General features: G+C 34.6%; 1 protein-coding gene across 4 annotated transcripts in view; it reads right to left on the bottom strand.

Annotated features, from left to right (window-relative positions):
- Positions 1-13,115, bottom strand: part of LOC150101039 (uncharacterized) — a 592,625-nt gene that overhangs the window by 509,955 nt on the left and 69,555 nt on the right. For all 4 annotated transcript variants that reach the window (XM_090401634.1, XM_090401633.1, XM_090401632.1 and 1 more), the window contains exon 3: positions 590-733. In XM_090401634.1, the coding sequence (XP_090257760.1) occupies positions 590-733 (144 nt within the window). The remainder of the gene's footprint in view (positions 1-589; positions 734-13,115) is intronic.

Genomic DNA, 13,115 nt, shown 5'->3' with positions numbered 1-13,115 from the left:
AAAATGTAATTGAATAAATAATACAGAAATACAGAAAAAAAAGCTATATTTTCTAAAATATATCTTGTTTTACATTGGTTTTTCATATATATATATATATATATATATATGTATGATTGCAATATTAGTTACATTTTCTAGTGATAAAATTTGCATGCAAAGAATAATCTCCACTCTGAATTCTATGGTGATGAATTTTCCCTCGATGTATCTGTCAGCAATGAATTTTCCTTTGTAAGCATCAAATGGTACATTTTACAACAGAGTCATTAAAAATTTGTAGAATGACTAGCCAATTTCTCAAGAGTTTGGAATACAATTTACAGTTATTTAAATCAAATGTAAACAAGTTCCTCCTTTCCCAACCCACTACCCATACAGAGTACTAGTGTGCTATAGGTTGATCAACCACCTTTTGTGTATGGGCACAACATAAAAAAATTTGAAGTATTTTAAGGAAGGTTAAGGATTTCATTTTTTATTTGCCATGTGGTATTAAGAATATATGAATACCACATGGCAAATAAAAAATGTCAGTTTGTTTATTATTGTTAAGTCTGATAATTCAGCTAAAAAACAAATTTCTTACTATGCTTTATTTTTCCAAGGCAGATTCCTGATCCAGATGATGGATTCACTGAGGACTCAAATTCAGTCTCAAATTCCAATCTTTGAATTTTTTTTCTCATTCTTGGCCCACTCAGTATTTCTGGAGGACGATCTAGCAGTCCATCTAGGAAAAATTATTTATAACTATATTATTTATTTATTTAGTGTATGACATAATAAAAAAGACACATGACATCAAAATATCTAGATACATATTTGCAGACACTATAAATGAGACATAACAGGTAAAAAAAAAGTCACTAAATTTTTAAATCTAGTTCAGCTATCCATTCAAGAGCAGAAGGATCTGCCTCAAAAAAAAGTCTCTCAGGTTACCAATGTAGGCACTTATGTTGCAGTCCTCCACAATGTGCTGGATGGTTTGGTTTATGGCCCCCACAGTCACACTGGGGTGTAAGTGATCTTCTCCACTTGTGTAAGCTGTCTGTGCAGATACCATGTCCTGTGCATATCCTATTTAAGCTTTTCCACAGATGACATGGAAGCTCAATCCCTTTCAAATTTTGGTTGGGAAGGATATACTTGTTTAAGTCTGGGGTGATTTTTCTTTCCAAGTTTCTAGCCATTTCGAAGTAACGTTGAAATTGCTATTTACTAGTTCTTCAGCCAGTACTAGTGAAGCCGTTAGGATTAAAGCGATTTGTACTTAAATGTGGGAGGTGGTCTTCATGTATTGGTAACAGGGGATTGCTATTTATTTTTTTGTACTCTTTCACGAACGCATCTTGTCTCAACAAGTTCAGTGGTGCAATTTTGCTCAAAGTTGGAAGCCAGTAGAGGGGAGTGGATATGACACAGCCTGTTATTGTCCTCATTGCTGCATTTATTTGCATGTTGATTTTCTTGATATGAGGACTGTTCAGCCATACTGGCGAACAATATTCTGCTAGAGTAGACTAGACCCAACGTGGAGAATATCAGCATAGTAAAAGAATACCATGTAGAACCATACAGTTATTGTAAGATGTTATTACAGGTTCTGATCTTCAAAAAGATATTCTCCAGATGTCTTTTGAAAGATAGTGTTCTATCCAAGATAACACTCAGATATTTAGGGAAATCTTAGTGCCACAGCATTGTGTTGGTAAAGCTGACCTGAAGTTTTCTATTTGCCAATTTGGTGTTTAGGTGAAAAGAGCTAACCTCGGTCTTATTGAGGTCTGGTGTTAGCCTTCATTTATGAAAGTATTCCTCAATTCTAAGGGCATTTGTGAGAATATCTTCAGTTACTTCAATGTTCTTATGTTGAGCAGTGAGGGCTATATCATCAGCACAAGCAAATTTTCTTGACCTACTTGTCAGTAGATCAGATGTATATAAGTTGAGTGGTGCTATTACTGGGCCCTGTGGGAACCCATTGTTCAACTTTCTCAGTTTCTCGTTTTGTTTCCCAGTATAATATGAAAGAACCTGTCAAAAAGCATATTACCAATAAGTCATATGATGGATTGGCATGGTATAACTTGTATCAGCTTGTATAGCAACCCCTCTTTCTATACGTGGTAGTAAGGTCAACAAGCACAACAGAAGTTTTCAAACAACTCTGAAAGCCTGCCTCGATATGGGTAGTAAGACTTAATACTTGGTCCCTACAAGTATTAAAAATATCTGAAGTTATCCCTCTTGAGCAAGCAGGCTTTAGAGCCCTAAAGCCTGCTTGCTCAAGAGGGATAACTTCAGATATTTTTGGCCCATTTCTGTTAAGGAGGAGTCTTTCGAGCAGCTTATAACAATAACTGAGGGACACAATTCGGCGATAGCTCTCTGCCTGATCTTGAGGTTTGTTGGATTTTAAAATGGCTATTATTTTGGTTCTCTTAAAGGCTGTTGGAAGATTTCTCATCCTTAAAATATGAGAAAAGAATCTTGTTAGCCATTGGCGCGCATTCTTTCCACAGTTAACCAAGAATTCAAGATGAATACCACCAAAGACTGATGCTTTGCTGGTTTTAACCTCCTTTAAGGCCTCGGTTATTTTGTCTATAGTAAATACTCTTGAAAATTGGGAACTATCAGCTGCACTTGGTCATAATTATGTTTCTGAATGATTTTTTAACCTCCCATGTGTGTTGATCTCGAGGAGCTCTAAACAGTGAGATTATTCGACAGACAATTTGATCTGGAGTCACAAAAGGATCTTTATGGATGAATGGGTTACTTCCACCTAACTTCTTTAATAGGCTCCATGCTTTTCTACTTGATTTTTTTAAAGTCTAAGTCCTCCATAGTTTTCATTCATTTTTCTCTGTGCTCATTATCAAGCTTCTGCAGTAATTCGTCAGCTATACCATAGTCACCAGATTCTAAACAGACTTGGTGTAGCTCTTCACAGTCTTTATTCTAGGCAGGTATGTATTCCTTTCGGAAATCCCTTGGGATATACGTCTTAACTGTTATATTACTGCTCCAATGAATCTGTTGTAGTTTTCACTCACAGGTGGCATTCACCTTACTATTTTATCCAGTTCAATTTCCTAAACTTCCATCTTGTCATGAAATGGACTGTATTATTGGTATTTGTATTCCTACTTCCCAATACTGGGCAATGTTGGCTGTGTGTAAAATCTTCAAGGACTCATCTTGTTGCGTTTAGTGGCTGATTCTGCAAATTTTTGTAACAAAGCAGAGGCCTGGGTTGTATTCCCTATTCTAAGCTGCAGCCTTAAAGGTTCCATTGCTCAAATATTAAACTCAGATTGTTTTGTTCAGCCTAGTTTGTTAATGCTTCACCATTTCCATCATTATCATTGTAATTCCACAGGATATGATGGCTATTAATGTGGAAATATGGGAATTACTTCAAGTGGCCATTCTACCAAGGGAAGCTCATAGATGTTAACCACTGTGAGATCTTCAATTCTCGCTATGATAGAGTGTATATTCTGATTAATATGTGTTGATATTAAGTGAGCATTCTCTATATTATTGCATACTTAAGTTGCACTGCCATGAGCTTAGTAATGTGTAGCTCCTAGTATATCATACCCTTCTTCCTCTAGATTTCAATTTATCTGTGTGTGTCTCTTGAATGACAGCTATGTCTATATCATTTTCTTGAAGGATTTTTGAGAGATATTGACTTTTAGCAAAGCTGATTCCTTCAATGTTGAGTTGGCAAATCTTGAAATTAGCACCCAGCTTTCTTTTCTTGTGGTCCATTTGGTGATCCAAATGGACCATTTGGAACATTTGGTGATCAATATAGCTTGTGATTTCATGTGTTTATATACAAAAACAGGACCTCCTGGCTATAGAAAAGATATCCTATTTTTGTATATTGTACACTGCTGACAGCCAGACTTATCTTAACAATCTGCTGGTTATAGCCAGGAGATCGTTAAGATAGGTCTGACACCACTAGTAATTGCTTTTTAACAAAAATTACTGACCTGTGAATTTATACTTCTTTAAAAGTTGCCTGGTTCTAATAAATAAATATCCAGAATTTAGCTATACTGATTTTAAAAGCAGCTTTTACTTTTTCCTATCACATAAGAAAATTTTACAAAAGTGGGAAATAAAACGCTACCACATATACATATATAAAAATATAATTATTCCTTTGATTATTTATTAATTAATTAATTTATTTTATATATTTATTTATTTAATGCAATAAACATTTTCGTGTATAATTATTATTATTATGCTTCTTAGCATAAAATGCAAAACAGCTGAAACAAGCACAGAAATGATGTAAAATGATGTAAATTAAAATAAAATTACTTTTATTTTAATTCAGATAGCTTTACAAATATTAATACAAATTCAAATTCCTGATTTCAATAAAATCCATACCCCAGGAAAAACATGTAAAAATATAATTTAAATAAAATGTAATAAACTTGTAAAAATATAATGCAAAATTTCTGCATTTTTGCAAAATTCAGCTTCAAAAAAAGAATAACTGAAGGCAAAATGGATATTAGTTGTGTGTGTGTGTGTGTGTGTGTGTGTGTGTGTGTGTGTGTGTGTGTGTGTGTGTGTGTGTGTGTGTGTGTGTGTTTTCATCTCAATAGTAACCCTATTCCAGGAGATAATATATGCATTGTATTACATACAATGCATTATTGCATGTAGTATCTAAATGATCTCATTAACATTTATAATATATTTATATTTTTACATCTATATTTACATATCCCTACATTTACAGCTATATTTACATTTATAGATGTAAACAGAAATATAAATTCACATTATATAATCCTGACATTATGAGTAGTTTATATTACATTACAATGATTGGAAATTGATCCTATTAACAAACTACATCATCACTTTAGGAGATTTATTTATTTAGTGTTTGGCTAAGAAGAATACATGCATATGCTACCACAGACACACACAAAAAAAAAAAAAAAACACATACAAGATAACAAAACGCATAAAAGAATACAATAGTGTAAAGTGACACTGTAGTCATATATACATATAAAAATAACCATAAAATTAAAATTGAATGTCTAAGTTTGACAACCAGTCAACAGCATCAGTGGAGACTGTTATAAAGTCAGATACTGGTCCCATGAAGGCTTTGTGAGGACAGTCAAATGTGATATGTTGTATAGTTTGGTTATCCTCACCACAGTCACAAGATGAGTTTGGTCTTATTCCCCAAGTAATTAAGGAAGCTCTGCACCTACCATGGTTGGTGTGAACCCCATTTAGGGAGGAATAAGACGCCACTTCTCAAAGAAGTGGTTTAACTCCTTTAGGATCAATAGTTAGTACATGCTCTATAGTACAGAAATTCTGGTGTTGGAATGTGATGCATAAATCATCAGCATATGCGAATTTTCTAGACATTGTTCTTGGAAGGTCAGAAATATACAAATTAAAAAGAAGAGGGGCCACTTTAGGAGATGGCGTGTTGTATTAGGGACATTCAGATGGAGTACAATAGCTGACAGTCACAGTGTAGGCAATCAACAGTCTGTTGAAGGCTTGGACAACAAATGACAATTCCAGAATATAGAATCTATGTAGGTAGCATCTTCATTTTTCATATTATTATTATTATTATTATTATTCAGGCCTCCATGTAGTCAAAAGACTCATCGTGGGAGGTCCTTCCTAAGAAACACAAAGTCTATCAAGACTCTATTATATCCTGTTAATAGTATGGTTAAACATGGAGAGATGGTGTCCATTTTCAGCTGGAGTCTGCTTCTGATACTTGGCATGAATTATTTTGTTGATCTGTTTTTAGATGTTTTCCATTCATCTTAACTTAACACGACATGGTTGTTTTGGTTTTTAATGTTTCTTCAAATGTCAATGTAAATTGCTGCAGTCTTCTGATGAGAGGTGTTCAGTTCTAATTCCTGTAGATATGTAAGGTGAATAAATTATAGCAAGTTGTTCTGCTAACTTATTTCAACAGAGGGCAGATGCACTTTGAAACAACATTCTTGCATAATGGAATGTATGATATACTATGCAAGAATAACTGACATTTCCATCTATTTTACTCTCATTAGAGTGTAAATGTGCAACACATACAGAGCATTCCATCTCCTTAATATATGTTTTCTTTGCTCAGTGAGTCCCCTTACTATAGTGAAGCAAATGTTCATAGTGTCTTGGATCAATGCTGGCATCTCCATTATATCTTCGAGAAGTGATGGCACGTAAAAACAGAATTCTGCCATTTTCAGGCAGATCAGTACTGGACTAGCAATGACACAAACTACCTTGAAAGATAATGTTCTATATTCCTTAAATATTCATATGGTTATAAGGCATGGAGCTCTGTTCAACTTTTCTCAGTTTTTCTTATATTTTACTACATCCGTCAAAGCAGTTGCAGCATGTGATATGAATGGCAGAATAGGTCAAGTATATATTGATTGAATTAAATTAACCAAGAAATTATATTCTTGTTTAATCCTTTATCCAATTGTAACAACAGAGTTGTGTGTGAATTATCTTCCTGTCTAAGTTACTTGGATACAGAAGCTGATGATACATCAACTGCATTATGGGATATTGACTAGAACCAAGACTCACCACATGGTTTCCATGGTAAAACTGCATTACCCGAACCATTTATTGTAAACTTTGTTATAAACTCAGAGAATTCAAGGAACATTCTTAAGAATGTGTCACCAATAAATCCAAGAAAAACCCCTCTCCAGGGGTTTTTCTTGGATTTATTGATCTTAATATTTATTTTATTTCATTAGAAGTAATTTGATTATCAGGAGTGTTGTCAATGTTATACGCTTTTTGAATTTCTTCATTTGTTGATTCGTCATCATTAGGAATAAACTTGTTTATTATAACAGCTGCAGTTTCTGTAAGTTTTTAGGATAAGACCATCTGTTTCTTTATTAGCTGATAATATAGGTGTTGTTTTATTCTTGATTACTGTTAACTTATCTTTAGTAAAGCTAGTAAAATCTGGAAAAATAATAAAATCTCCAAACTTCTAAAAATAAAAATATATAATGCAATTATAATACTCAGGGTGCTATATGCTTCAGAAACTTGGACACTCAAGAAGACAGAGATGTGAAAACAGGAGGCTTTTGAGATGAAATGTCTCAGAAAAATAAATAAAACAAAATGGACAGAAAAGAAAACAAATGAAACTGTAAGACAAGACAAGACCTAAACTATACAGACTCATTAATAGAAAAGATCAAAAGAAGGCAACTTCAATGGAATGGACAAGTAGACAGAATGCCACTAAAAAGGCTACCCAACCTCGCTCTGTATGCAAGATTAGAAGAAAAAAGAAAAAAGGAAGACCAAGAACTAAATGGATAACATCAATAAAAGCTAACTCTGGATTACAAACCTACAGACAGCTCACCAGCCACATAAGAAACCAAGACTCCTGGAGGTTGTTGTGGAAACACAGAAGACTCAACCGGTCACTGATGGATGAGGATAGCAAGTAAATAAGTATATATATATATATATATATATATATATATATATATATATATATATATATATATATATATATATATATATATATATATATATATAAAATTCCAAAGATTACATGTAGTCAAAATATTTGAGAATTCTTTCCATAAATCTGTTTTCGTGTTTGTAATTTTGGATTGATAATTCTAAATGGCAAACAAAAAGCAATACAAACAAATTGTATTCTGTAGTTGCCAATGTATATGGCCAGACCTCCTCAATCATATATCCTTATAGTAGAGATTGATATTCAAAGAACAATCGCTATTTTATTATTCTGAAAGCTGAAAAAGAAATGCTGTAGTTGTCATGGAACATCACCAAATATAATAAACTCATCCTCCTCCTCCTAAGTGGCAGCACTGTGCATCATTAGAAGAGATCCTACCAAGTAAATAAATGAACTAGCTAATGACATTATGAATTCTTGATGATAATAATTAATTCTAGACATTATAACCTGAAGTCTTTAAATTTATCTGGCCATGCAGCCAAGAATTTATGACTTACTTAAGATTTCCAAAGATGGAAAGTTTAGTGTATATAGTCACCATTCAGGTGTTTGACCTAAAACTGTGAAAAATATAGATGCCACCTGTTTTAAGTCTTGCTTAACAGTCTTATATAAACAATACTGCACACTTTATCGCTGAACTTAAGGATCACCTTCATAATGCCAAAAAGTTATGAAAAAAAAGTTGTGAGCAAGAGAGTGAGGAGTGGTTTCTTTGTGTGAAGGATGGGTGACCCATGGAATGCACGAATGGTCAACGAGTTCAAGGAGTGGTATGATAGACTGTGCTTTCAAGAATGGGCCTCCCACAGAATCTTGTGACTCCATGCCTAAATCATAATAATAATATTATTATGATAATTTATGAACATATTTCTTGATGCAAGGGCCATTTGCATAAGTGATGGGGTAATCCTCTTTCCATCAGTAACTATTACTTGGAGGACACAGAACGGTGCCTTTTTAACTCCTTCCATTTGCAACCTTCTTTGTGGATTAGAAATGCCTATTGTAAAATCATGTATTCAAGGAACTTTATTCAAAAACCTCTTGTATACCGATTTTACTGGTAAGCAAAATTCTTGTGAGTAAATAGAGAAATTTTCATATTTTTAATTTGGAAATAATATTTTTTGTATATTACTGAATATTGTTACCTCAAAGGGATTTGTAAAAGAACAGAAAAATAAGTGTAAGATTAATTGTGTCTAAAGAAACCTCTTAGTCACCGGTAATTCCAGACAGATTAAGGTATTAACAAATGACCTGGGGCAACTGCAACCTCGAGGGTCAACAGTGCGTGGGGGTTTCCTGTCTGAATGCAATGACCGAGAAGGGTGGCAGGTGCAGAACATCATAGTACCCAGGGGGACAATGATGTAAGCAAACCACCCAAGTCATCAGAGCCAGATAAATAGAGGGTTGCAATGGCGAGAAAGGAGTTCAGTGTGGCGATTCAGTTTGGTTCCTGGCAAGGCAGGTCATGCGGTCCTGTTCCTGGATCAGCAAGAAGTTTCGAGGTCACGTGGGGTTCCGACCTGAAGTTACGTGTACACTATGGCAGTGGAGTTTTGCTAATATCGTGGGAGATAATTTGTAATCGCCATCAGAGACCTGCATTCCATATAGAAAATTGCTGAGGGACCGACGCGAGTAAGATAAGCTGTTTTAGAAGAAATTTGATGCCGATTTTCCGTGCCAGCATGTTCCTGATGTTCGCTGATATTAAAGAAGGATTTCACAAGCCCCAGAAGAGTTACCCGAGTTCAATGCTAAAGTCGAACGATAACAGAAGGAGATAATTTCATGGATCATTCACAGAAGTACAGACATCTGTTGAAGTAAGATCTTTCCATTGCTTAACTAGAGAAAAAGATTTTCTCTAAAGGCCTTATGCTGATAGTTGAGATATTTTGTTTTATGTGAGAGAAGGTCTGGTTAAAAATTTAAGGTGAAACATTGTGTATTTAATGTTACAGTTATTGCCTAAACCTGCAGAATGTTATGTAAAAATTGATCTGAATATTACCAAGTTTAACGAGAGAAAATTATAGACACGTGGTCTTACTAGAATTGATTATGTTGAAGAAATAAATTGTAAACGTAGTCATTAGTTGTGATTTGAAGCATAGAAGCTAATTTACTTAGTACTTAAAATTGACTCATTGTACATTTCATCGATGTTAAATAAATTGTTTTCTTGTTTAAATAACTTGCCTGATTTCTATTTCCAATGCAATACTCATTAATTCGAATCTGTGAGCCTTATGGTAGATATTGTCACGACTACATAACAGAAAATTTAAGTCGCTAGATTTACTTAGAATTAGGAGAGAAAAGTTCAGTGCGGTTCACTGTATGTTATTTTTCGGAGGGAGATTCAACTCCCATGCACAAATTTGGTGGCGCAGCTAGAAACTAAATAAATTTTCCAAATTCAGTTGAGAATAAACACCAGTGGGTCAGACAAAGAGACTGGATGTGGCCTGAGGCGATTTCTTTGTTCTGTAAGTTTTGCACACATGAGCTTTATTATTTTCGGCCATAAGTCAGAAGTATAATAAGGGTCAAGAAAGCTTTAAACGAGAGAACTAGTTTTTTCACAAAGGTGTAGAAGACAAGATATAATTGAAGATTTGATAACATATTTTAATAAAATAATAATAAAATCAACATTTTAACACTATGATATATTAATTATTCATGCTGCATTCAGACAAGATTCAACTGTTTTAAGAAAAAATTAAGTCTAACTGAGAATCAATTTTACTCTGAATAGAAAATCAGACACTGCCTACCTTTTATGATGTCCTGATTAAATGTGATTTCAATGGCTCCTTATCTTTTAGTTTACCAAAAACTAATTTACTGACTTTACTAAACAATACAGAGCTCATTCCATCTGCTCATTTTTACATTAATTCAGACAGAGGTAGATATATAGAACAAGATCAGGCCAAACATTATTGGGATCACTGAGATGTGATTGGCAGAAGAGGACATAATAACAGGAATATAAGTAACAGGGTACAGCATTTTTCGGCATTTAGGGGAACATATTGCAAAGGTGGTGAAGGTAATACAGAGGATTGCTGCAATAATGAGAAGGACACTGACCTGCAGAGATAAAAGAGTTATCATTCTGTTGTATACGACCCTGATCAGACCACACCTAGACTATTGTTCTCGGATTTGGTTCCCAGGATTTGAAGGGGATAAATTAACTGTGGAAAGGGTACAAAGGCAAATAACAAAGATGGTTTCAGGAATGTACAATGTTAGTTATGAGGATCGGCTGAGGGAATGTAGACTGCAGAGTTTGGTGGATAGAAGAAGAGGTGATATGATCGAGACTTTTAAACTGTTGAGAGGTGGTAACAGGGTTGATACTTGGGAGTTCTTTCGAGTGGTTGAACAGCGGGAAGAGGTGATGACATGAGGCCATCCCTGTAAGTTACAAAAGGAAACTATGAGCAAGAGGGTAAGGAGTGGTTTCTTTGCATGGAGGGTGGTTGAACGGTGGAATGCATTGCCTGATAGAGTAGTGAGAGTGAGAACGGTCAATGAGTTTAAGGAGTGGTATGATAGACTTTGTGTTTCCTAGGAGGGACCTCCCACGATAAGTCTTGATAGACTTTGTGTTTCCTAGGAAGGACCTCCCGCAATGAGTCTTTTGACTCCTTGGAGGCCTAAATAATAATAATTAACTATGTGGCTAAATTAGTTCATAATCATAGTGAAATTCATCAGGTGACTCTAAAGTGGATGTATGAAATACCCTTTCTCCTGTACATAAATGACCTGCTCACAATAACGACTAATCCCATCCACAGCTATGCAGATGATAATACTCTCTACTCATTCTACTCAAGTGACAAACCATGTAGTATTCAGACATCCCAGCTACAAGATCATCTACAACTAGTGCCTTAAACATTGATCTACTTACTATGCTTCAATGGGGTGAGAACCTTGTCATATTCAATGCTACCAAAACACAATCTTACCTTTTCTTGTGCAAAAGAGATACCAGCTCATCTATCCTCAGTAATACACAAATCATCAGACAAGATCAGATCTGTATGCATGTACTAATGTTTAGCTCCAAGCTTTCCTGGTATAAACATATCACAACAACAGCCTTCTCAGCATTCAAGAAATTGCATTGTCTTGGCATTATCTTTCATTCAAGAGTCTGCTTTACACCTAACCAACTCTTAACCATGTATAAATCCCAAATCAGCCCATGTTTAGAATACTACTCGCGTGTTTGGGATTGTTCACCTTAAACTTCCCTTAAAATTCTTGATGCCATCCAGAGGCAAGCAATTAGGTTCATAGGTGATCCTTCTCTTACACAATCACTTCAACTCTCTATCTCAGACAGAATGTTTCAGCACTGTCTATTCTACAGGTACTTCCATGGTCACTGCTCCAGTGAATTGGCAACCATCATTCTTTTACTTTCTGTTGCACCTGCCCAGCATTCCATTTCTGTGCAACTGTAAACATATTGAACCTGCTTCTAATTTCCCTCTTTTATTCCATATTCCCAAACAACTACAATAACACTAATGTGCTTATAGGTCCCTTGACCTCTTGTGTATGGGATCAATATAAAAATAAAATGAAATAAACTCCAGTTTTTCATGTGAAGAAAATGGAAAATTGGTAATACATATGGTATCCTCTCACCCCATTGAAGGCTTAAATGAATAAAACAGCACTAGGAAAGGATTAAAACTAATGTTTAATTCTTCCACTATTTCATTTCAGTAATAAAAGGCATCATTAAGGATTAAAATTTAAACTTGTAACACATAAAGGCAACACAAAACTAAGTGAAACTCGATAGACAAAAGACTTAGAGTCCTAACGACAGTGGTGGTGTGTGGGGGGGGATGACATTTGTGGGTGCCAGTTTATAATCTGGGGGATCTCTGCAAATTAAAGTTTCCCATATTTTGGGAAGTTTAGTGCATCCATATTTATTTAGATGAGTTTGGTTTTTGAGAGTGGCCACATATTTTTTTTTTTGATTCTCACTCTTACACTTGCTGCAATGAAGCATGGTAGTTTTCCCATTTGATTCTGTAAACATTAGTTTTAATCTTTCCCCAGTGCTGTTTTATTCTATTAAGCTTCCAGTGACTTTCACCGAGCACTTAAGATTTAACACACAAGAGCAGAAAGGTTGATTGATTCATGAAGACTTTTTCAAACTTGCTGATTATAAGTGATAGCAAACTGAAGTCTATTAATGAGTTCTATTAATGAACCTTGCCATACTATAAAACTGCCATCGACAACTTTGTATGGTATTGAAGCCTTAAGATGAATTCTGCAAAGGAAATGCTGCATAAAATTCTCCAAGAAATCTTTTTTTTTTTTTTAGAGAGGAAGGGGGGGGGGGGGTTCTCCATTATTTATCTCCAAGTTATTTGTAATATAGGAAGGATGACTGGCTATAAAATAAACAGTAATATGAATAATTGCTTAACAAAAAAATAATAATAATAAATAAATTTTTTTA

Source organism: Typopeltis vanoorti, chromosome 12, assembly GCF_054136105.1.
Source record: "Typopeltis vanoorti isolate ZY-2024b chromosome 12, IOZ_Tvanoo_1.0, whole genome shotgun sequence".
Classification (NCBI taxonomy): Eukaryota; Metazoa; Arthropoda; class Arachnida; order Uropygi; family Thelyphonidae; genus Typopeltis; species Typopeltis vanoorti.
This window is presented reverse-complemented; position numbering and strand designations above follow the sequence as displayed.